The 25,565-nt window shown below is 37.7% G+C and overlaps 1 protein-coding gene and 1 pseudogene across 6 annotated transcripts in view; one reads left to right on the forward strand and one right to left on the reverse strand.

Annotated features, from left to right (window-relative positions):
* The window catches only part of MGA (MAX dimerization protein MGA), a 171,739-nt gene that overhangs the window by 91,673 nt on the left and 54,501 nt on the right, over positions 1–25,565 (forward strand). For all 6 annotated transcript variants that reach the window (XM_049613409.1, XM_049613408.1, XM_049613406.1 and 3 more), the window contains exons 3-7: positions 10,502–11,450; positions 12,247–12,325; positions 12,442–12,537; positions 24,152–24,283; positions 24,754–24,858. In XM_049613409.1, coding sequence (XP_049469366.1) covers positions 10,502–11,450; positions 12,247–12,325; positions 12,442–12,537; positions 24,152–24,283; positions 24,754–24,858 — 1,361 coding nt within the window. The remainder of the gene's footprint in view (positions 1–10,501; positions 11,451–12,246; positions 12,326–12,441; positions 12,538–24,151; positions 24,284–24,753; positions 24,859–25,565) is intronic.
* LOC125910608 (uncharacterized) lies at positions 24,980–25,118 on the reverse strand (annotated as a pseudogene).

The following is a 25,565-nucleotide window of genomic DNA, read 5'->3' on the forward strand; positions in this document are numbered from 1 at the left end:
TCTTTCTTTCTTTCTTTCTTTCTTTCTTTCTTTCTTTCTTTCTTTCTCTCTCTCTCTCTCTCTCTCTCTCTCTCTCTCTCTTTCAGGAGAGACAGAAACAGCATGAGTGGGGGAGAGGCAGAGGAGGGAGGGGGTAGAGAGAGAATCCCAAGCATGCTCTTCACTGCCAGCACAGAGCCTGATGTGGGGCTTGAACCCATGAGATCATGACGTAAGCCAAAACCAAGAGCTGGACGTTTAACCAACTGAGCCACCCAGGCACCCTAACCCAGATTTCAGTTTCTAGGAGCTCTTTGTTTTCTTCTGTATTTTACATTTCCCTTTTCCAGTGGATTTCTTTTTTCTGTTAATCTAATAACCAGTTTCGTGGAAGGCATTATGTTATAGTTTCTTCTAAGGTGCGTCAGTAGTTACTTGTACATATGTTTATAATAGCATCTATTAAGTAACATGTTGTCGTCTTGTATGTCTCATGTACTGGTGTGTAAATTCCTTGAATATAGTGACTGTGCTTTATTTGTTTTGGCAATAATCCCTGTGCCCAAGAAAATATAATGGCATGTTTTAGGTGCTCAGTAAATGTTGACTGAGTTTTATCTGTAGCACTTATAGCTTTTTAAATGTGTTTCAGAGTGATGACACATATTCTATTTATTTGTTGCATTGATTATTATCAAAAAAGTAATCCTTTTTTTAAAATTGTACAAATTGTTGGTTTTGCTTATATTCTTGCTTAATCTTTCACCTAATTTATTTGGATAGAGGCTTCTTAGAAGTATGAAATTTCAGGGTTCTTTGCAAAATCCTCCTGCCAAGACAAATTTTCATGCATTATGCATAAAGTTTTTATTGGAAGATAAGGAGAGATCCTTTCTGAGAACCTTTCTAACTGAACAAGTTTAGTTTCCCAGGAAAATGTGAAAGCAATTACTGCAGTAACAGCCAACATCTAGCTTCATGAAGTTCTCTGCTACTGAAAACAAAATTCAGGTGGTGTGACTAAGGGAAAAGAAAATACAGATTTTTTTCTACATCGTGGAAGTTATTATCTTGAAATTGAAGATAATTAGAGAACTTTCATTAAATGTTAATCCTCAATTAATTGATAGAGAATGACATTTTTATGAGTTTATTTAAAAATTCACATAACAGGGAAAGGAAAAAGAGGGCTTGTTTTGCTTATTAGCCTTTTAAAAAAAGATGAAGGAAACTGGATTGCAAAATTATAAATTTGTTAAAAAGCCTTGAGTTGTCCCTTAAAACAGGTGGATTTTATTTCTTGTGCTTTTGATTTTAGCCATTCTGATAGGTGTGAGGTGATAAGCTTATGGCTTTGATATGCATTTTCCTGATTTGTGATGTTGAACATTTTTGTTGTGTTGGCCATCTGTAGGTTTTCTTTGGAAAAATGTCAGTTCCTGTTCTCTGCCCACTTTTAATTGGATTATTACTATTTTTTAGTGTTGACTTGTAAAAGTTCTGTATATATTTTGAGTATTAACCCCTAATTGGGTATATTGTTTGCAAATATCCTCTCCCATTCTGTAGGTTTTTATTTTGTTGATGATTTCCTTTGTTGTGCAAAAGTCTTTATCTTGGTGTAGTCCCAGTAGTTTAATTTTGCTTTCCTTTCCCTTACCAACGGAGATGTATCTAGAAAAATGTTTCTGAGATGATGTCAAACAGATAACTGCTTGTGTTTGTTTTCCTCTAGCAATTTTATGGTTTCAGGTTTCACATTTAGGTCTTTGTTTTGAGTTTATTTTTGTGTATGGTGTAAGAAAGTGTTTTAAGAAATTAGTGTTGGTGAGGATACGCAAAGGATCCCTTGTGCACTGTTGATGGGAATGTATGCTGGTGCAGCCACTCTGGAACACAGTATGGAGTTTGTAAAAAAAAAAAAAAAAATTTTTTTTAATAGGATTATCACATGATCCCTTAATCCTCTTATTGGAGGATTACCCCCCAAAATTGGATTACCCCTCCAAAAATGAAAATACTAATTTCAACAGATATGTGCTACCCCTATGTTTATTCCAGCATTACTTAACAATAGCTAAGATATGGAAAGAACTCAAGTGTCCATTCAAAGATGAATGGATAAAGATGTAAATACATACAATGGAATATTATTCAGCCATAAAAAAGGATGAAATTGTGCCATTTGCAATAACAAGGATGGATCTAGAGTATATAAAGCTAAGTGAAATAAATCAGGGAAAGAAAATATATGATTTCACTCAAAATTTAAGAAAGAGAATTTCAGAAAAGAATGTAGAAGGAAAAAAACCCTAAAAACCAGATTCTTAAATATAGAGAACAAACTGGTAGTTGCCAAGGAGAGGTTAGTGGGGGGTGGGTAAAATAGGTGAAGGAAATTTGAAAAAAGGTGTGGATTTTATGTTACATAATTTATAAATAAAGCTGTTAAACAGGTAAAGAAAAAGCCATTTTTCACCACTTAAGTGAAATTTTTGCAGGGGAGAAGTTCAGGCAACTTCAGACTTCAGACAGATGTTCAGACAGAGCTTGGCTTGGGATTCTCTCTCTCTCTGCCCCTCCCCCACCTGCACTGTTTCTGTGTCTTTCAAAAATAAATCTATAAGCTTAAAAAATAATTGTAAACTGTTGTATTCTCCCAGGTTTATGCAAGATTATTCATTATGTGTTAGATTTCATCAGGGAATCCATGGAGTGTTCTTTTTTGGCAGGTTTCAAATCACAAATTCAGTTTCTCTTTTCTGTTTCATTGACCCCCCCCCCATTTTTATTTCCTTCTTTTTACTTGCTTTTGGTTTAATTTGCCCGTGTTACATTAGAATGGGGGTTAGCTGACTGAGACCTCGAGAACCATACCTAGCCTGCCATTTGTTTTGTATGGCCTGCAAACTAAGATTTTTATATTTTTAAATAGGGAAAAAGTAAAAGAAGAGTAATATTTTGTCACCTGTGAAAACGAAATAGAATTCAAATTTTGGTGTCCCTGATTTGGAATCCAGTTGTGCTTACTTGTTTAAATATTGTCTGTGTTTCTTTTATGTTACAGTAGCAGAGTTGAATAGTTGTAACAGATTGTATGGACCTCAAAGCCTAACATTTTTACTATCTAGCACTTCACAAAAAAGTTTATCAACCCCTGACTATTATAATTGATTTAGACCTTTTATTTAAAGGTATAAAATTTCCTCTGAGCATTGGTTTAGGTACCTTCTGCAAATTTTGATACACTGTATTGATACTTAGTATCGATTTATAGCTTGATTCTCTTGTTAGAGAACATGTAACTTAAAACCTTTGAAATACAAATTTATCATATCTTTGCTTTATTGTCTAGCATATGATTAGTTTTGGTTAACACTAAGTGCACTCTTGGGGCCCCTTGGGTGGCTAAGTTGGTTAAGTGACTTTGGCTGAGGTCATGATTTTGTGGTTCATGAGTTCTAGTCCCACATCAGGCTCTGTGCTGACAGCTCAGAGCCAGGAGCCTGCTTCAGATTCTGTGTCTCCCTCTCTTACTGCCACTCCCCTGCTTGCTTGCTCTCTTTCTCTTTCAAAAATAAATAAACATTAAAAAAATACTAAGTGCACGCTTGAAAATTTATGTATTACGTAGTGTTTGGTAGTTTTCTCAGGTAAGTATGACAGTATTGTTCATTTCTTCTTTCTCCTCAATTGTCTGTTTGTCTGTATGTCCTATCGGTTACCGAGAAAGGTGTGTTAAAATCTCCCACCAAAGTCATGTACTTGTCTGTTTTTCTTTTCAGTACTAAAATTTTTTTGCTTCAAGTATCTTGAAGCTATATGATAAGGTATATATACTTTAGGATTCTTGTCTTTTGGATGAGTTGAATCCATAAAACTTTTACAAGGTTCCTCTTTATCTTTGATGATACTTATTTTTAAAGTCTACTTTGATGTTATTGAGCCACATTGGCTTTCTCATTTTGTTGACGTGACTTATCTTTTCCCTTCTTTCACTTTGAATCTGTCTGTCTGTCCGTATATTCAAATTGTGTGTGTGTGTGTGTGTTTAAACAGCTTATAGTTGGAACTTTTTGTTCACTGTTAAAATCTTTTGACTTTTATTTAGGATATTTTGTTCATTTACATTTATTTTTATCGCTAATATGGCTAGTTTTTAAGTATTACATCTTGACAATTCCATTTTTAGAAGTGGTTTTATTAGTCTGCTCAGGTTGACATAACAAAATAGCATCAACTGTGGCTTAAACAGTGAAAATTAGTTTTCCAGCAGTTCTGGAGAATGGTTTGGAACCAAGAGAATGGTTTGGCAGAGTTCTATTTCTTTTGAAAGCTCTCATCCTGGCTTGTACACCGCTGCCTTCCAGCTTTGTCCTAATGTAGTGTGGGGAGTGATCTTTCCCTATCTTTATGACATTATTTAACTTTAATTACATCTTCAAGACTATGTACAATCACATTGGGAGTTAGAACTTTAACATATGAATTTCAGAGGGACACAGTTCAGTGCATTGCAGTGTTTGTAAAGATTATAGTGTGAGTCCTTATTTTAAAAGTGGAATTCAATTAATTATAACAGGACTTGAAGAGCTAATTATAAGCATAGTTCTTATAATTTGTGTCTTTGTATATATGTTATAAAGTCCTCAAACACTTACTTTATTTGCTTTAAACAGTCAGTAGTCATTTAAAGAACAAATGTTTTATATTTACTCACATCTATTTTTCATTCATTCTTGGATCCATTTTCACATTGGTTCATTTTCTGTCCATTCAAAGAACTTCTGTTAGTGTATATTTTTAACTTCCTAAAAATTGAGATTAACTCACTGCCATAAAATTCACTCTTATATTTATTTTTTTAATTAGAGAGAGAGAGAACTTGAGCTGGGGAGAGGGGCGGGGTGGGGGGGGGGGAGAGAGAGAGAGAGCATGTGCACGTGCGTGCGAACATTTCAAATGGCACCACTCTCAGCGTGGAACCTGACGTGGGGCTTGATCATGACTGTCAAAATCAAGAGTTGAACTTGGACGCTTAACCTTACGAGCCACCTGGGTGCCCCAAAATTCACCCTTTTAAAGTGTACAGTTTAGTGGTTTTAGTATACTCAGTAGAATTGTACAGCCATGACCAGATATTTTGGGACATTTTCATCACCCCAAAAAGAAAACTCCTTGCCCTCTGTCAGTCATCACACCCCATTTTTTTTTGCATCCCCTCCTCAACCCCACCCCATCCACACACAACTGTCCCCATTTTGTCTATATGGATTTGTCTGTTTTGGACATTCATATAAGTAGAATTATATAATATGTGTCGTCTTTTATTTAGCATAACATTTTGAAGGTTCATCCATGTTGGTGTGTGTCTATACTTCATTTCTTTTATCTCTGAATGATAATTTTGTATGGGTATGGCACATTTTACTTAATTCACTGATCAGTTCATAGACATTAAGACTATTTCCACTTTTTACTTTATTTTTATTTTTTAGTTAATTAAAAAAATTTTTATTTTTATTAAAAATTTTTAAGTTTATTTCAAGAGATATGGTGGGGGAGGGGCAGTGAGAGAGGGAGAGAAAATCCCAAGGAGAGGCTCTTTGCTCTCCTTGTAGAGCTAAACATGGGACTTGAACTCCTGAACAGTGAGATCATTACTATGAGATCAAGAGTCACATGCTTAACTGAGTCACCCAGGTGCCCCCTACTTTTTAGCTACTATGAATAACATAAGCCCATTCTTTACCCACTGAATTGTTTTGGCACCTTCGGCAGTTGAAAATCACTTCATATAAATGTGCAGTTCATTACTAGACTCTGAATTAGGTTCATTTGAGCTCTGTGTTTAGTCTTATGCCAGTATCGTCACACTGTTAGTTTATTATAGCTTTGATAGTTTTGAAATTGGGAAATACAAGTTTTAGAGAACTTCATTCATATTTGTCAAGATTTTTGGGGTTATTTTGATATCCTTGCATTTTCATATGAAATGTAAGATCAGCTTTTGAATTTTTATACAAGTTCCAGGTGGGATTTTGATAGGAATTGTGTTGAATCTGTGGATCGCCTTTTAGGGAGTACTGCTGTTGTACCAATATTAGGTCTTATAGTGCATAAACACAGGGTATTTTTTTTTTTTTTTAAAGTTGTCTTTAATTTTTTCCAAAAGTGTTTTTTAGTTTTCTTTGTACAGGTTTTATACTTTTTGGTTCAGTTTATTTCTAAGTAATTTAATCTTGCTGCTTCTATTGTAAATATAAATGGAATTTTTTTCTCTTGCATTTGTGATACTTGTTTCTCATTTGTAGAAATAATGTCTGTCTGTGTATTAGTTTTGGATCTTGTAGTTTTACTAAACTCATTTATTAGTTACAGTAGTGTTCTAGCGGTTTTATTTGTATTTTCTACATACAAGATAATGTCATCTGTGAATAGAGAATTTCACTTTTTCCTTTTTAGTCTGGATATTTTTTATTTCTGTTTCTTTCCTGATCACCCTGGTAGAGGCCTTTAGCACAGTTGAGTCTTAAGTTGTGAGAGCTAACTAACATCCTTATCTCGTTTCTGACCTTAGGAGGCAGTAGTTCTTGTACAGTCTGACTTGTTTCAGCTGTTAGAAAATGTCTTTATCTTTGAAGTCTTCTTTTGTTGGATACAAAACATTAGGTTGATTACTTTATGATGGGTATCAGTCTATTGTTTTCTGACTTAAATTGTTTTTGGTAAATAGCTCATCTTACTGTTGTTTTTCTACCATAACGTGTCATTTTTCCTCTGATGTTTGTAAGATTTTTCTCTTGATCTTTAATTTTTGGCAGCCTCCTCTTTACGTGCCTAGGTATGGCTTTCTGAAAGCCATTGTATTTATTATTCTTGGTGTTGGCTGAGCTTCTTGGATCTGTGGGTTAAAACTTTCACTTTTGGAATATTTTTTTTTTAACGTTTATTTATTTTTGAGACAGAGAGAGACAGAGCATGAACAGGGGAGGAGCAGAGAGAGAGGGAGACACAGAATCTGAAACAGGCTCCAGCTGTCAGCACAGAGCGTGACGCGGGGCTCGAACTCACGGACCGTGAGATCATGACCTGAGCCGAAGTCGGGCTTAACCGACCAAGCCACCCAGGCGCCCCAACTTTTGGAATATTTTTGTTCTTTTTTTCTCTCCAAATGCTTTCCTTTCTTAATGCCTCTTGAAAAGTGCAATTACTAGTATGTTAGGTCATTTGATGTTGTCCCTCAGATTTTTGACCCCCCCCCCCCCCCCGCCTTTTTGGTATCCTTCTTTTTTTTTTTTTTTAAGTATTTATTTATTTTTGAGACAGCACGAGTGGAGGAGGGGTAGTGAGAGTGAGGTAGACACAGAATCTGGAGCAGGCTCCAGGCCCCGAGCTGTCAGCGCAGAGCCCGATGTGGGGGCTCAAACCCACAAACCACAAGATCATGACCTGAGTCAAAATCAAGAGTCAGATGCTTAGCCCACTGTACCATCCAGGCCCCCTTAGGTGATTTGCTTAATAAATTTCAGCTCATTCATGGATTCAGATGTGTTAAGGAAAGGATTGTGCTCCTCTGTGTTAGGAACTTGGAATCTAAGTGCTGGGAGACTGTAGGTTCTCAGTTTTCAGGCCAGCTTCTGCATCACCACTTGTTATTCTGCGGGGGTGAGGGGGGGTAGGGGGTGTGGTAATTGGTAGGAATAAGGACTAGTTTTCTGTTTGGGTTTCTCTAGATTCTAGTCTGCCCATTCTCAGGCATTGAAAGTTTGACTAGTTCCTCTGTGTCAGACTAAAGATCCTTTGTCTGTGACTGCTTTTTTTCTTCCTTCACTTTTGCTTCAGGCAATATAAATGGTACTCAGGGTTGAAAGCAGTAGTAATCTGCGGGTCTCCTAGAGAAGGCTGGTCCCTGTCTAGAATTCAGTTTATTTGCATTTGTGACTGTAGGTCTTCATTGCCTTTGAAGAAGAAGAAAAAGATTTTTTTTTTAAATTTATCTGGTGTTTTCTAATTGTTAAGACACAAGTGATTATCTTTGTAATCTTCTGCATTCTCACTTGGAAGTGGAAGTCTTCCACTGAAGGATTTTTGAGTAAGGTCAAACAAGATCTTAAGTTGTGCAAGAAATGAATAACGGTACATTGTTGTTATGGTTGCTTTTGTGTATTTGAGATAAATGAAAAATTTTACCAAGATAAGTGATTCTAATTGGACTAGTGAGTAGTATTAACATGTCCTCAAGATACATTGGTACAATTTATATGCTTTCATTGGTTTTTTGGGAGGAGGGGGAAAGTAAAAAGATGATTTTTTTTTTTTTGTGATGAATTATAAACACTGAATTTACCTGGGTCATATGTACTTGACTTCAGCTACCCTAACCTTTTATTTAGAAAGAGTTAATGGTTGATTCATTACATTGAAAGTGAGTTTTTCTGTTTCAAAGTTGAAAATAACCTGGCAACAACATTGTGAATATACTAAAAAATACTGCTGGCTTGTACATTGTTAAATGGTTAAAATTTTTTTTTTTTTTTTTAATTTTAAACATTTATTTATTTTTCACAGAGAGAGAGAGAGACAGAGGATGAGCCAGGGAGGGGCAGAGAGAGAGAGGGAGACACAGAATCCGAAGCAGGCTCAAGGCTCTGAGCTGTTAGCACAGAGCCCGACGCAGGGCTCGAACCAAGATCATGACCTGAGCCGAAGTCGGACGCTCAACTGACTGAGCCACCCAGGCGCCCCTGGTTCTATGTTTTTTAAAAATATTTTATTTTTTAGTAGTCTCTACACCCAACATGAGGCTTGAGTTTACAACCCCAAGATGAAGAGTCACATACTCTACCAGCTGAGCCAGCCATGCTCCCTGTTATGTTTTATGTTTTATGAATTTTTTTTTTTTAATTTTTTTTTTTTCAACGTTTTTTATTTATTTTTGGGACAGAGAGAGACAGAGCATGAACGGGGGAGGGGCAGAGAGAGAGGGAGACACAGAATCGGAAACAGGCTCCAGGCTCCGAGCCATCAGCCCAGAGCCTGACGCGGGGCTCGAACTCACGGACCGCGAGATCGTGACCTGGCTGAAGTCGGACGCTTAACCGACTGCGCCACCTAGGCGCCCCTATGTTTTATGAATTTTATCCCAAAACAAATCAAGCAGTTTGAAAGTACTTCCCTGTTGTTTATTGCAATTCTTTTTTTTTTTTTTCCTTTTAAGAGAGATAGTGCTAGTGGAGGGGTAGGGGGGAACAGAGGGAGAGGGAGAGAGTGAGAGAATCTTAAGCAGGCTGCACACCCAGCATGGAGCCTGATGTGGGGCTTGATCTAACATCCCTGAGATGATGACATGAGCTGAAATCAGGAGTTGGACGATCAACGGACTGAGCCACCCAGTTGCCCCATGTCGCAATTCCTTTTTTTCTTTTTTCTTTTTTCTTTTTTTTTTTAAAGTTTATTTATTTTGAGAGGGAGAGCGTGTGCATGGGCACAAGTAGGGTCAGGGCAGAGAGAGGAGAGAGAATCTCAGGCAGGCTCCTCACTGTCAGCACAGAGCCTGATACTAGGCTTGAACTCAGGAACCATGAGATTGTGACCTTTGCTGAAGTCAGATTCTTAAAGTGACTGAACCACCCCAGGTGCCCCCTATATTGCGATTCTTTTTTTATTTTTAATTTTATTTTTAGTTTTGAGAGAGAGAGAGACTGAGCATGAGTGGGGGAGGGGCAGAGACAGAGGGAGACACAGAGTCCAAAGCAGGCTCTAGGTTCTGAGGTGTCAGTGCAGATCCCAATGTGAGGCTTGAACCCACAAAATGTGAGATCGTGACCTGAGCCTAAGTTGGATGCTTAACCAACTGAGCCATCCAGCTGCCCCACAGTTCTTTTTTTTTTTCAATGTTTGTGTAATTTTGAGAGGGTACACGTGAACCGGGGGAGGGGCAGAGAGAGGTGGGGAGACAGAGGATCCAGAGTGGGCTCTGGGCTGAGAGCACAGGGCCCATCCAGTTGGTGGCTCAAACTCATGATAATGGGGCTTGAAATCACGAACTGTGAAATAATGACCTGAGCCGAAACCAAGAGTTGGACGTTTAACGGACTAAGCCACCCAGGCACCCCCCCCCCCCCATATTGCAATTCTTAATTGTAGTGGACACTGGTTTGCTCTTTATTGTCAGTGGTTAATTGATGTGTCGATTAGTTCTAGAATTTAATTTTGGGTCAGTGCCAGCTGACTTTCAAAATTGAGTGTATTTGAAAAATAAGTGTTATATCTGAGTTTTGATTTAGTGATATTGTACTCATTTTTATATATTTTTTATGAGAAATTGATGAAAATTGTAAAAGTGTGATGGTGGTAAACTGCTTTTGAGAATCTTGTTAAGTTACACTTTTTTTTTTTTTTTTTGAAGAATGGCTCAAAAAATCTTATGTGTTGCTTGGTTTCCAGTAGTCTTTCTTTTTTACTCCTGAGTCTTACTGATAATTTTGCCCTTTTTAACCTCCCTCCCCTGTCTCTTCAGTCTTGTTGCCAACAATTTTGAAGACGGCTCCCATGTAACATCACCATTAGACCCGGATGGAAACTTCAATGTTGTTATTAAAGAGGAACCTGTAGATGATTATGAATATGAGCTTGCTGAGTGCCCAGAAGGGGTAACTGTAAAACAAGAAGAGACAGATGAAGAAACAGATGTATACTCAAACAGTGATGATGATCCTATACTAGAGAAACAGCTAAAGAGACACAATAAAATTGATAACCTAGAAGCTGACCATCCGTCTTCTAAATGGCTACCCAATAGCCCATCAGGTGTTGCTCAAGCTAAAATGTTCAAGTTAGACGCTGGAAAGATGCCGGTAGTCTATCTGGAGCCCTGTGCTGTCACTAAAAGCACAGTGAAGATTTCTGAGCTCCCTGATAACATACTTTCCACATCTCGAAAAGATAAATCTTCTATATTGACAGAATTAGACTATTTGCCTACATACGTTGAAAATTCCAATGAGACTGACTTCTGCTTAGGCAAGGAATCAGAAAATGGTCTTAGAAAACATTCACCAGAACTTGGGGTGGTACAGAAGTATCCCTTACTTAAAGAGCCTCAATGGAAATATCCTGAGATATCGGACAGCACTACCACAGAAAGAATACCTGACAGTTCAAAGAATTCTGCTGGAGACTCATTTTTCGGAAAAGAGGACTTGGGCAGAAGGAGAACAACTGTGCTTAAGATTTCAACAGTCACCAAGGTTGTGAATGCTAATCAGAATACCCCTTCAAATGTCTCCGGAAAAAGAGGAAGGCCACGAAAATTGAAACTTTCTAAGGCAGGGAGACCACCTAAAAACGCAGGAAAGTCTTTACCTTCTACAAAGACCACTCCTATAGGTCCTGGGATTACCTTTCCAGATGTGAAGCCTGATCTGGAAGATGTGGATGGTGTTCTCTTTGTTTCCTTTGAATCAAAGGTAAGATCATTTTCAGCTTTCCTTCTAGGGTCAAATAGTGATTCTTGAATTACATACTAGTTGATAAATAACTCAATCTAGTTCTTTCAAATGCAGCTATTAATGTGAGGGTATATGTGTGCGGAAAGGAGTATCTCGAAAATGTTCGGTTTTATTACAAGGCACCACTTAAGATATTTGTTTGAATGGACTTAAATAATTATGTATACTTAGATCTCAGTTTTTAATTTTTATACTGTGTTTAGCTGGAGTTTAAAAAATCATTGGATCCTTGTGGCATTTACATTATCATGGACTTTAAAAAGCATAAATACATGAAAAGTTGACTAAATGTTTTGGGATACCCCATCCTCTGATACTCATCAATAACAGAGTACCCCTGGAGAACTAAATGTGGTCTTATAAATACTGTTGTCTCACACATGGATAGTTTCTTTATTTTACTCCCAACTCTTCAACTAGATTATTTTTCTTTTAGGTCTTTTTAGGAGCCTGGTATTTCAAAATTGGCTTACAGAGATGTTGAATTCTCTTGAGCTGGTCTTTTCCTCTTTCCTTGTTAATTGCTGAGTATGCAATATATATAAACTGTAGGAAATCAGTATGTAAATTGGCATAAATGTCATTTTATGTCAGCTGAGCATATTCAGAGTTTTTGACTTCTTTTTTTCCTTCTGATCATTTAAGTGCTGTTAGTATAGAACATTTAGAAAATACCAGAAATATCAAAAAACATTCCTGGTTTACTTTTAAACTTTTGGAAATGATATGAACTTTTTTCTTATTTTAAATACAGGAAGCTCTTGATATTCATGCAGTTGATGGCACAACTGAAGAACCCTGTAGTCTTCAGGCATCAACCACAAATGATCCAGGTATATATAATAGTATAAAAGGAGAGATACTTCCGATTTGGCTCTAGAAATGAAAGATAAAATGTTAGTTTTTCTTTATATATAGTAGCTTATGTCATTGTTTGTTTTCTGAGTAGGTTGCAGAGCAAGAATTTCCCAGTTGGAAAAGGAATTGATAGAAGATTTGAAGGCCTTGCGGCACAAGCAGGTGATACATCCTGGTCTTCAAGAAGGTAATATTGTCTAAAAAAATATACAAGCCAATTTTCAATTTTGTTCTCTCCTTTCTCTCTCTTTCCCTTTTCTCCTTCCCCCTTTTCCCTGTTTTTACTCCTCTCCCCCCATCCTTAATTTCATTTCTTTTAGTGCCTCTCTCAGCTTATGTATTTCTCTGATTCTTACTCTTAAGAACATGTCAATATGCTTTTTATCCTAACAAAAATCTTTCCAACTCTGAAGATACTGTCTGTGAAGCATATAATATCTTATGCATGTAAAAAATGTATCATAGTAAGAAAGTGTTTTCTTTTCTCTATCTTACAACTCCATATTTTCTTCCCTCATTCTCATTTGTAAATTTTAGTTGTTTTTGCTTATGTGTGTTTTCTTTTGAGGGCAGGGTTCTACTTATATACTTAGTAATATGTTTAAGTGTGTAAATAGAATACTTTCTCATTGTGTGGCTGTAAACATATTTTGTGTATTTTATGTACTGCTTGGGACTTTAAAAATTTTACTGTTTTATTGTAATAAATTGTCTTGGCTTTTATTATGTTGCTTAGTCCTGTATTAAAAAAAATTTTTTTTTAATGTTTATTCATTTTTGAGAGAGGGAGAGACAGAGTGCAAGCTGGGGAGGGGCAGAGAGAGAGAGGGAGACACAGAATCCAAAGCAGGCTCCAGGCTCCGAGCTGTCCACACAGAGCCTGACGCGGGGCTCGAACTCACGAACCATGAGATCATGACCTGAGCCGAAGTCAGATGCTCAACCAACTGGGCCACCCAGGCGCCCCTTAATCCTGTATTTTAAGAATGAAATCTACTACGGTAATCCCTCTCGCCCCTCTTATGTGCAGTCTCTCTTTCCATGGTTTCACTTATTAGAAGCAGATGATCCTCCTTCTGATGTATCGTCAGAAGGTCATTAGTAACCTAATGTTGTGGTACAGCACTTACCTTATTCACCTCACTTCATCACAATTTATCATCAAACATCATCACAAGAAGAATGTTGAGCACAGTGTATTTTTGAGAAAGACCACATTCACATAACTTTTATTCGAGTTTATTGTTATAATTGTTCTATTTTATTGTTGTTTTCTCTTACTGTCCCTAATTTATAAATTAAACTTTATCATAGATATGTATGTATAGGAAAAAACATTGTGTATGTATGTGTGGGTAGGGTTTAGTACTATCCGTGGTTTCAGGCATCCACTGGGGGTCTTAGAATGCATCCCCTGTGGATTAGGAGGGACTACTGTGTATTTATTACCATCATAGTAACTCTGACTTTCCATTTACACTGTAAATGAAAGATTGTAAGCCATGCCTCAATTTTTTAGCTTGTTGTATATCTGATTTTAGGTGTGCTTCTTGGAGTAGTTTATTCAGTTTTTGACTATTAGTTTTCCTTTCAAAGGAGCGTCTAGTTGTTTTACATTATATAGCACATCATTTATATGAGAGTCTAAGCATTATATGGTAACAAAATGATTTATGAAATGATCATTCAATTTGTCAGTTAGCTCATAATACTTGAAAAACTTCTGCTTTAATATGAGACTCCTTGTGACAGTGTGATCTTAAGGTGTGCAAATCTCAATCCAAGTGATAAAGACTAGGTACAATGGATTTTTAATTGACAGTTACAGTCAAATAGTCTTACTGGTAAATAGCATTTATTATAATTTATTGTCAGCTTTCATATTTTTTTTTAAAGTTTATTTACTGATTTTGAGAGAGGCAGAGAATGCAAGCAGGGGAGGGGCAAAGAGAGAGAGGGGGACAGAGGATCCGAAGTGGGGTATATGCTGACAGCAGAGTTGCAGGGCTCAAACCCATGAACTGTGAGATCATGACCTGAGCCAAAGTCTGCTTAACTAACTAAGCTACCCAGGCCATCCCTGTTGTCAGTTTTCATTTCTGCTGTTATATTTAATATTCTTAATCTCTGTCAGTTAATTTATCTTTTTTCTTCCTTCTACTTGGATTTTTTTTTTTTTTATTGTTGTTATGTACTCTGATAATGTATAAATACCTGTCAACCTTACCTTTGTTTTAGTCTTAGTGCTAGAGGTAAGTATATTCAGTGCTACCTGCTGGTCTTTTTGCTTTGGTTTGTTTGCCTATTAATTCCTGGCTGGTTAAGATTTGAGTTTGTTTTTTCCTTCCCTTACATGCATTGTAGTCAAATCTAACGTTTTCTTCTCGGTGTTGGGGGTTCAGAGTCAAATGCTCCTGGAAACTAAGCAGGTTACCCAAATGAAAGAAGCCTCATTTTGTGGATGAGGTTGGACTGTGGCAGTCTAGAGCACAGGTGCCTCTTTTTTTTTTTTTTTTTTAAATAATTTTTTTATTTTTTTTTTTTTGGGGGGGGGGGACAGGGGGGGGGGGGGGGGGGGGGGGTGGTGGTGCGGGGTCGGCCAGAGAGAGGGAGACACAGACTCTGAAGCAGGCTCCAGGCTCTCAGCTGTCAGCACAGCCCAACACGGGGCTCGAACTCACGAACCGTGAGATCATGACCTGAGCAGAAGTCAGATGCTTTAACCGACTGAGTCACCCAGGTGCCCCACAGGTGCCTCTTCTAAAGGGGCAGTCCCATCTGTAGATTTTTGTCACATGGGAAGGTTGGCCCATTGTTTTCAGAATTTGTCATTGTTCAGTAGACTGAAATCAGCATATTTGTATAATGATGCTCAATTTCTAAATGGTAGAAGCTGATATTAGATTTTTTTTTTTACTAGTTAAAAACATTTTTAAGTTTATTTGAGAGAGCGCAAGTGCGAGAGAGAGTGGGGAAGGAGCAGACAGGGAGAGAGGACATCCCAAGTAGTCTCTGCATTGTCCCCACAGAGACTGATTTGGGCCTCCATCCCACAGACTGTGAAATCATGACTTGAGTTGAAATCAAGGGTGGGACATGTAACCGACTGAGCCACCCAGGCACCCCTCAAGTGTATTCTTAGTTTCATTTTTTTTTTAAACCATTAAATCTGTAATCTATATGGTACAATTCATAAGGTGTGAGATAGAGCTCTATTTCGGATTTTTTTTTCTCTATTTTATTTTGGCAGATATCCCTGATTCCTCATCCTTTGCTTCTTAAGACTTAGAATTTCAGAATAATTTCCGTTGGCTAAGTATTTGTAGTAACTGAGTGATGATGCCAACTCCAGGTCCCTTTAAGGTCCCTTTCTAAAAATTGATGATTCAAATAATTTGTTAAGTTTCAATTAAATAATGTCATATTTCTTTGCTTTTCTAGTAACTGTGGAGTTTCATTATTTAAGAATTTATTTATTTTTTGAGAGAAAATGTGCGTATGAACAGAGGAGAGGGAGAAAGAATCTTAAGCAGGCTTCATGCAGAGCATGCAGCCTGATGCCGGCTTGATCTCAGGGCCCTGAGAGCACGACCTGAGCCAAAATCAAGAGTGGATGCTCAACTAACTGAGCCATCCAGGGGCCCTTCATTACTTGTTATAACAAAAGGACTTAAAAAATCTTTCTGAGCTGAAAACTTGAAAAACTTTTGAGCTTGCTTTGAAGTTGTGGAAAACATATTAAGCCTGAGAAGGTGTTACCGTTTTTGGTGTTAGTTTTGTTGCTGAAATAAGAGTCTTAATTTTGTTTTCCACAGAACTATATTTTTTGTCTCTACTATCTTCACTACATCCAAATTGATTTATTTTTTGTCAAACTGAAATTATCATCAGTTTTTGACCTTTAAAAGTACTTTTTGTAGAAGCATTTCTCATTCATTCTGCCAAGTCAGTTTTATGTCAATTTAATAGTTTTAAAATTTTAGGTAAGTTTTATATTTGTAGAAAAATTAGGAACATAGGAGTTTCCATATACTGTCCATTCAGTTTTCCTTATTGTTAACATTTAACATTAGTATAGTGCATTTGTTACAGTTAGTGAAATGGTATTGATATATTAGTATTAACCGAGGTCCATATTTCATATGGATTTCCTTACATATTTGGTCCAGGATTCCATCTAGGAAATCTCTTTTAGTCCTCATGTCACCTCAGAATCTTGGCTGGGACAGTATTCAGATTTTCTTTGTTTTTAATGTCCTTGACAATTTTGAGGAGTACTGGTCAAATATTTTGGAGCATGTCCTTCCATTGAGATTCATCTGAATTTTTTTCATGGTTAGACTGAGGTTATATGTTCATAAGAGGAAGATCACAGAGGTGAAGTGCCATTCTCATCCCATCATATCAAGGGTACATTTTATCAACATGATTTATCATTGACCTTTCCATTGACCGACCTTTGGAAGGAAGTCACTGGGAAGCCCATATTTAATGAGTGGGGAATGATGTTCCACTTCCTTTTTTTTTTTTTTTTTTAAAGTTTATTTATTTTGAGAGAGCTAGAGAAAGAAGGCAAGTGGGGGGAGGGGCAGAGCATTCCAAGCAGGCTCCATTCTTCAGTGCAGAGGCAGATGCTGGGTTCAAGCTCAGGAACCATGAGATCATAACCTGTGCTGAAATCAAGAATTGGATGCTTAATCTACTGAGCCACCCAGGCGCCCCATATTCTACTTTTTGAGGGTGGAGTATGTGGATAAATTATTTGGAATTCCTCTGCCCCAGAGATTTATCTTTTTTGTCCAATTTAAAAAAAGTTTTTATTTCCAGTTAACATCCTTTGTTATATTAGTTTCAAGTGTACAACTTTTATTTATTTATTTAAACTTTTTTAAAGTTTGTTTATTTTGAGAGAGAGAGAGCACAAGCTGGAGAGAGAGGGGAGAGAGGATCCCAAGCCGACTCTGTGCTATCAGTGTCAAGTCCGACATGGGGCTTGAACCCACGAACTGTTAGGTAATGACCTGAACCAAATTCAAAATCAGACATTTAACTGACTGAGCCACCCAGGTGCCCCCAAGTGGCCAATTTAGTGATTCTGCAATACCATACATCATCCAATGCATTGTACAAGTACACACCGTAATCGCTATCACCTATTTAATTCACCCCCTCCAACCCCCTCCAACCCCCTCAAACCCCCTCAAACCCCCTCCAACCCCCTCCTCTCTGGTGACCAGTTCTTTTATACTTAAGAGTCTGCTTAAATTCTCTTTCTCTCTCTCTCTCTCTTTTTCCCTTTGCTCAATTGTTTTGTTTCTTAAATTCCACATACGAGTGAAAATATATGGTATTTGTTATTCTCTGACTGACTTACTTTGCTTAGCATTATACTCTAGCTCCATCCATGTTGTTGCAACCTGTTTATCATATCAATATTAATTTTTGCCAGTTATAATGTTAAATTCCTTTATGGCAGTCTTTCTAGAGCTCTGTGACTCTCGATTTTAGTTAAAAATACATTCTTAGTGTAGTGTTAATTAATGGTTAATTGGAGTTTTTCTTTTGTATATATCTGCCTTTTTTTAAGTTTAGTTTTGAGAGAGACAGAGAGAGGAAGTGTGGGGCAGGGGAGGACAGAGAGAGAGGGAGAGAGCAAATCGCAAGCAGCTGACAGTTTGGAGCCTGATGTGGAACTCGAACTCAGGAACCATGAGGTCATGACTTCAGCTGAAATCAAGAGTTGAATGGTTAACCAACTGAGCTCCCCAGGCTCCCCTCTATATCTGCTTTTCTTTTCTGTGTTGTTTAGTTATGTAGGAGTTAATTCCTCTTGAGTGTGTTTTTGTGGGTACTTTATATTTTAGTCGGTTTAGCTGGGACAGGCTTTTTTTTTCTTTTTAAACTACAGTTTACCCTAAGGTGACTGCCTTTGAACCTAAAATGTAGCTTTTTTTTTTTTTCAATTCTGTCTTTATGAGTCTTTTTTTGTAATGGTGTGATAATATGTTTTTAAGAAGTAGCTCCTAATCTGGTGAAAAAGCAAAAACATTTAGGGGTATAATTTAGTTTAAAATGCCATATATGGTGGGGTGCCTGGGTGGCTCAGTCGGTTAAGCGTCCGACTTCGGCTCAGGTCACGATCTCAGGGTCCGTGGGTTCGAGCCCCGCATCGGGCTCTGTGCTGACAGCTCAGAGCCTGGAGCCTGTTTCAGATTCTGTGTCTCCTTCTCTCTGTGACCCTCCCCCGTTCATGCTCTGTCTCTCTCTGTCTCAAAAATAAATAAACGTTAAAAAAAAAAAAATTTAAAATGCCGTATGTGGAAAGAATTTTATGCTTTTTTTGAGATATGCTTTCTGTGAATTATTTAGGTATCTTATGTTATGCAATGTAATCTTATAGGAAACCAACTAAGTCTATAGGTCTCATGTATGTGTTAATTGGGGAAGGATTTTCTTGCAGGACAAACATTTCAGGATAGTATAGATAAGCTAAATTGGGAATTACTTTGAACATTGTCTCTGTGCCATTGACTTCTCTACTTTTATGACTAAAAATCGATACGTTTATTATTTATTTATTTATTTTTAATGTTTATTTTTGAGAGAGACAAAGCACGAGTGGGGAAGGGGCAGAGGGAGTGGGAGACACAGAATCCAAAGCAGGCTCCAGGCTCTAGGCTCGAACTTACAAACCATGAGATCATGACCTGAGCTGAAGTTGGACACTTCACCTACTGAGCCACCCAGGTGCCTCTGATACGCATATTTAAAATAGGTGTGCACTTTTTGTGGTTTTTAAGTCTTGCTGTCTCTTTTGGGGGTAGGTGGAAGTTTAAGATACAAGTAAACACAGACAAGAAAAGAGGAAAAACAGTTTCTAAATTTGATTGTGTGGGTCTAGATTTTGCATGTCTACCTACTTGGTTGTGTGGGTACCTTTTTTAGCAACTTAATTCCTTTCTTTTTACCATCAATGTAGGCAGCTGTTCTGGCTCCCCCCCCCCCCCCCCCAATAATAATGAGTATTTTTCTCTTCTCAAAGTACTGGGGTATCTCATTTCATCCATTTTTAGGATTCAGTTCTCATTTGAATTTCTGGCAGTGTCTTGCTCTTTGGTTCCACTCTGCTGTCCCATCCCACCTTTCCTAGTTAATTCTACTTATTCTAACCTAAGTGTTAAACCTTGTGTAAAATTTTACTGTATTCCCTTGGGCTTTTTAAATGCCATTTCTTTTTACTTACCTCTCTTAGGACTTATTTACCCTATTTTAACTACTAATGAGTCCATTGGGAGAATGACACTTAAAGCTCTTTGAATTTTGGGAAATGTCTTTTATCTCTATTACCATTTGTATTACAGAGTATTTCATAGAAAAGGTGCAGTAAATACTTAAAACATAAAACCCAGTGTGGTGAATTGATATTTTACTGATGAGGAAGCAAAAGCTAAGAGAAATTTAGCCCAAACACAAGATTAGAAACCAGTTGTTTTGACTCCTATTCTTATTTCTCCCTGATTTTTTAGAAACATGAAGAAAGAATATTTTATTTTTTAATTTTTATTTCTTTTATTTTTTTTTTAGAGAGAGAGAGCACTCGAGAGTGAGAGAGAGGGAGAGAAAGAGATAATCTTAAGGAGGCTCCATGCTCATTACAGAGCCAGATGTGGGGCATGAGTCCCTGACCCCAGGATAATGACCTGAGCTGAAATCGAGAGTTGGATGCTCAACCAACTGATCCACCCAGGGTGCCCCTATTTTAAGTTTTTTTTGTTCTTTTTCTTTTTTTAACGTTTGTTTATTTTTGAGAGAGTGCGAGTGAGGGAGGGGCAGAGAGAGAGAGAGAGAGAGGGACACACAGAATCCAAAGTAGGCTTTAGGCTCTCAGCTGTCAGCACAGAGCCCGATACGGGACTCAAACCCACTAACTGTGAGATCATGACCTGAACTGAAGTCAGACACTTAACTAATTGAGCCACCCGCGTGCCCCTAAAGATTGTATTTTTAAACAATCTCTCTACCCAGTGGGACTCAAACTCATAAACCTGAGATCAGGTGTTGCACAGTCCACCAACTGAGCCAATCAGGTGCCTCTGGAAAGAATATTTTATTAAAAAAATTTTTTTTTATATTTATTTTAGAGAGAGAGAGAAGGGCAGGCAGACAGACAGAGTGCGAGCAGGGGAGGAGCAGAAAAAAAAGAGGGAGACAGAATCTGAAGCAGGCTCCAGGCTCTGAGCTGTCAGCACAGATGTGGGGCTTGAACTCACTAACCATGAGATCATGACCTGAGCCAAAGTCAGACACTTAACCGACTTGAGCCCCCCAGGGACCCTGGAAAGCATATTTTATTGATGTTAATGTTATCAAGTCAAGTGATTAAACTAAAACAACAACTATTAATTTTAAAGAACTGGACTTATAAACTAAAACAGAATCGCGATCTAGCAATCTTCTGTTCAGATAAGTTCTGTGTGGAGGATACCCAAGTTGCCATAAGAATTTGTGGCTCATAACCTATCTAATGCCTTCACCTTTTAGGGGACCAGTAATATGTAAGCCTTTTGGAAACCTGTACCTATGATTTAAAAAAATCTTTTTAGGGATGCCTGGGTGGCTCAGTCAGCTAAGTGACTGACTTCGGCTCAGGTCATGATCTCGTAGTTCGTGAATGTGAGTCCCACATCGGGCTCTGTGCTGACAGCTCAGAGCCTGGAGCTTGCTGAGATTCTGTGTCTCCCTCTCTCTCCTCCTCCCCCACTCACTCTCTGTGTCTCTCTCTCAAAAATGAATAAATATTAAAAAAAAAAAAGTAAAAAAAATTTTTAAAATTCTGTTTATTTTGAGAGATAGAGAAAACACTCGTGTGTGAGAGGGGAAGGCATACATAGAAAGGGAGAGAGAGAATCCCAAGCAGGTCCTGTGCTGTCAGCGTAGAGCCCAACATAGAGCTTGATCTTAGGAACTGTGATATTGTTCATGATGTGAGTCGAAATCAAGAGTCCGATGCTTAACCTGAGCCACACAGGTGCCCCTGTACCATCACTTTTTTAATGGCTATTACTACAATACAATACTACAATACTTAATACTTTGAACTACTTCAGTTTTGTTAGCACTTAAGGTAAACACTTTTCTGCACAATAATATAAAGCCAATAATTCACAAATGAGGAAATCCAAATTAGAAGATTGTCACTAGTAATGGAAGAGTACATATTTAAGAATAATAGGATATAAATTTAAAGCAAAAGATTGGAACAAGTTTTTTTAAGTCCACTGATATCAAATGTTGTAGAGAAACGATCAGCAAGAGTTCTCATGCACTACTTACTGGAAGGCGTGTAAATTGAAAGTAATTTGGCATTATCTAGTACACAAGTTCCTAACCTAGTGCATTTTGGCACATGGTTATCTATGATTTATGACAGATAATATGTTCTTGAAATAGTGATCTCAGAATGGCCAGGCATGACCAAGGGTAATTAATAACTATAGAGCTAGTTGCCTCCAGCTACAAGCATCCCAAGGTTTATCCCAGTTTGTATAATTATCATTTTCTTATGTGCCATTACACCAGAAGGATTCAGAAGAAGTGTATCATTAAACTTCTTAGCAGTAAAGATCAGACTCCACTCTGCAGATGAAATAGATGAATTTATTAAGAAGTGTCAGATGATTTACAGAATCTTCTGAAAGGCCAGAGAAACAGACCCTAGGACTGTGCAGTCAGGAAAAATGCTCACAGTACATTTGCAGACTGCTCATACAGGCAGTCCCACAACAATGGACAATCACCACCATTTCAGTATAGACACGGAACACAGTATACTTATAACTAGGACCTTGGTTACTTTTACCTCTAAAAATCCTTGGCCAGAGGCACCTGGGTGGCGCATTTGGTTAGGCGTCTGACTCTTGATCTCAGCTTGGGTCATGATCTCAAGGTTTGTGAGTTCGAGCCTTGCATCGGGCTCTGCACTGAGGGTGCAGAGCCTGCTTAGGATTCTGTCTCTCTCTCTCTCTCTCTGCTCCTTCTTCTTGGTGCTCTCTCTCTCTCTCTTTCAAAAAACAAGCTTAAAAATTCTTGGGCAAACACTGTTGCCCTCATTTACACAATTCTGCAGAGTATCTCTTCATGGTGTTCTCTCCTAAATTGAGGTCTTTCATGGGAACACCTGATTGGCAAAACCTGGGTTACATGACTGCATGCAAACTGCAAGGGAAGTTGTAAAGTGAGTTTTTAAAATACCTGCCTTGAAGAGTTTGGAGTTAATGGGTAAAACTATCTCCTAGAGGAAGGGTATTCAAAATATTTTGGGCAGCCACAAATATGTTGAGCACTCACAACATTCAATACAATTGATAGATAAACAGACCCCATTATATAACAATTCCATTCCTGGGCAAATGCCACAAGGAAAAGCTAAATGCATTAGGGAAGGTCTCACACATGTTCACTTGTACACAATGTATAATTACACTGTAAAGCATTGTTTGTAATTTTTTTTGTTTTTGAGAGAGGGAGAGAGGGTACAAGTGAGGGAGAGTCTGAGAGAGAGGGAGACAGAGAGAGAAGCGGGGCCCACCTGTAGTGGGGCCTGAGCTCACCCGATGCCAGACTTGAACTCATGAATTGTGAGATCATGTCCAAAGTCAAGTCAGATGATTAACTGACTGAGCCATCCAGGTGCCCAGTAATATAATTGTTAAAAGTAGGAAATAAATAGATGAAGGGGTGTGTGAGTTACAGGCTTCCAGTTATGGAATGTGTAAGTTATGGGGATGAAAAGTACAGCATAAGAAATACAGTTAGTGGTATTGTAACATTGTCAACTATACTCTAATAAAAAAATAGGCAACAACCTAATTCTCATCTCCAGTAGAGTGATGAATAAATTAGGAGTACTATATATTCATAATCTGGAGTAGTGTACAGCACTGAAAATAAATGATCTAGAGATAAAGCTGTCAACATGGACAAATCTCAGATCTAATCTGTTAAGCAGATAAACCCCACAAAATTATAAAAGGATATGCTAAATAAATACTTTCCCAAAAGATTGCCTCTTAAGTAACCACAAATAAGCCATAATATTTATAGGCTCAGTTAACCATTAGTATCATTGATAATAAGGGGATTTGCAGCCATAATTCAGGCCAGAAGCTTAGTAAATGGCCAATTTGTGTTAAAGGCCCTAGAAAGTCTCTGGATCACAAAGGATTAAAGCACAAATGATCTTAATTTTACTGTGTTTATGTATTAGTTATCTATTATTGCTTAACACATTGCCATAAAGTTAGCACACATACTGTCTCAGTTTCTTTAGGTTGGGGGTTTGGCATGGCTTAACTGGGCCCACTGCTTCCTGTCTCACAAGGCCTTAATTGAGATGTTAGGTCTGGTTTCTCATCAGAGGCTTGACTGGGGATGGATCTACTTTCATTTTCTGTCAGGTTGTTGGCAGAATTTATATCATTGCAGTTTTAGTAACATGCACTCATATTATCACATACACACTAATCACACACATCCTATCCTTTTGGCCACATTCCGCCTATTAGAAATAAAGCCCAGGCCCTACCCACACTGAAGGGAAGAGAGGAAAGGATTACACAAATACCAGGAGGTGAGGATCATGGGTCGCCTTAAAGCCTGTCTGCCACTTTTTGTTTTTATTTCATTTCTGCTCTTCCCTCTCTCCCTTTATCTCTAGTAATATCCCCTCTCTCCACCCCAAAAGTTAAAAAGAAACAAAACCAAAACCAACCAGTGTGATTTGTGCTTCTTTTTTCTTGTAGTGGGCTTAAAATTGAATTCAGTGGATCCGACAATGAGCATTGATCTTAAATACTTGGGAGTACAGCTGCCTTTGGCTCCAGCCACTAGCTTTCCTTTCTGGAACCTTACAGGAACCAACCCTGCTTCTCCTGGTGAGTGTGTAACATTTGTAAAGTCATCTTTTGATATATATAAAAAACTACCTTTGTTTAGAGACATGTAGGATGATATTCTTTTTTTTTTTAATTATTATTAATGTTTATTTTGAGAGAGAGAGCGTGTGTACCTCTAGGATGATATTCTAAATCTTTTACCTAGTGGCGTAGTCTTAATGGTTTGTACATTTCAGATTAAGTCTTAGTGAATAATTCGGGGCACCTGGGTGGCTCAGTTGGTTAAGTATCCAACTCGATTTCAGCTCAAGTGATACCACTGTTCGTGAGTTCAAGACCCACACTGCGCAGAGCCTGCTTGAAATTCTCTCTCTCCTCTGTCTCTGCCTCTACTGCACTTACACTTTCTCTCTCAAAATAAATTTAAAAATAGCCTTAGTAACTAATTAGATATTAAATATTGGTTGGTTTGAATTTTGGTCATTTTTTTTTTACTTTTTCTTTTATAGATGCTGGATTTCCCTTTGTTTCTAGGACAGGGAAGACCAATGACTTCACCAAAATCAAGGGATGGAGAGGAAAGTTCCATAGTGCTTCTGCATCTAGGAATGAAGGTAATCAGCTTTTTAAAAAAATTGCAAATATGTTCTGAAACATGCGGCCAAAGCATTGTGTTAAAAGTAAGTCATGGTTGTTTTTCGTCCTCTCTTCTTTACATGCTTCAGATAAACTGAAAATAATTGTCTTGCTGATTTCTGTTCCTTCCCATGTTCCATATCCCTAGCCATGTCAGGCTTAAATAATCCCTGTACCCTTTTTAAACTGGTAAGAACAGATACTACACTTGATCTTAGCCAAAAGGCCGAGAAGCCATTCCCCTGTACCCTTTTTAAATTGCATTTCCTTTCTGTAACTCCTGCAGTTCTGGTAAGTATCATTCTCAAGTATTATTTCATAACTGTGTACTTAAGAGCTGTAGAGTGATTCCTTAAAACATTACATTTCCAAGTAAATTTCTAATCCAAACATTTTGACTATATGCGTATTGATCTTTTTTAGTGCTTTTCCCACTGCTCTTACTTGCAGTTTACATTCTAACCAAATAAATTTACCCTGTGTCCAAAATAGTTTTCTCATCTTTGAATTCTTGTACATTGTTACAATAATATAATGCTTGTCTGTCTACTACACTTGCAGGTACTGCAATCTGTTAATCTGTTAATCTCTGGTGTTCTGTTGAGGTTTGATTTACATACATTTTTTGCTCTTATGTTTTTACTTAAGTGTGGTTTCTCTCAAGGTTATAAATTGTCAAAGGTTG

Source organism: Panthera uncia (assembly GCF_023721935.1).
Source record: "Panthera uncia isolate 11264 chromosome B3 unlocalized genomic scaffold, Puncia_PCG_1.0 HiC_scaffold_1, whole genome shotgun sequence".
In the NCBI taxonomy this organism is placed as follows: domain Eukaryota; kingdom Metazoa; phylum Chordata; class Mammalia; order Carnivora; family Felidae; genus Panthera; species Panthera uncia.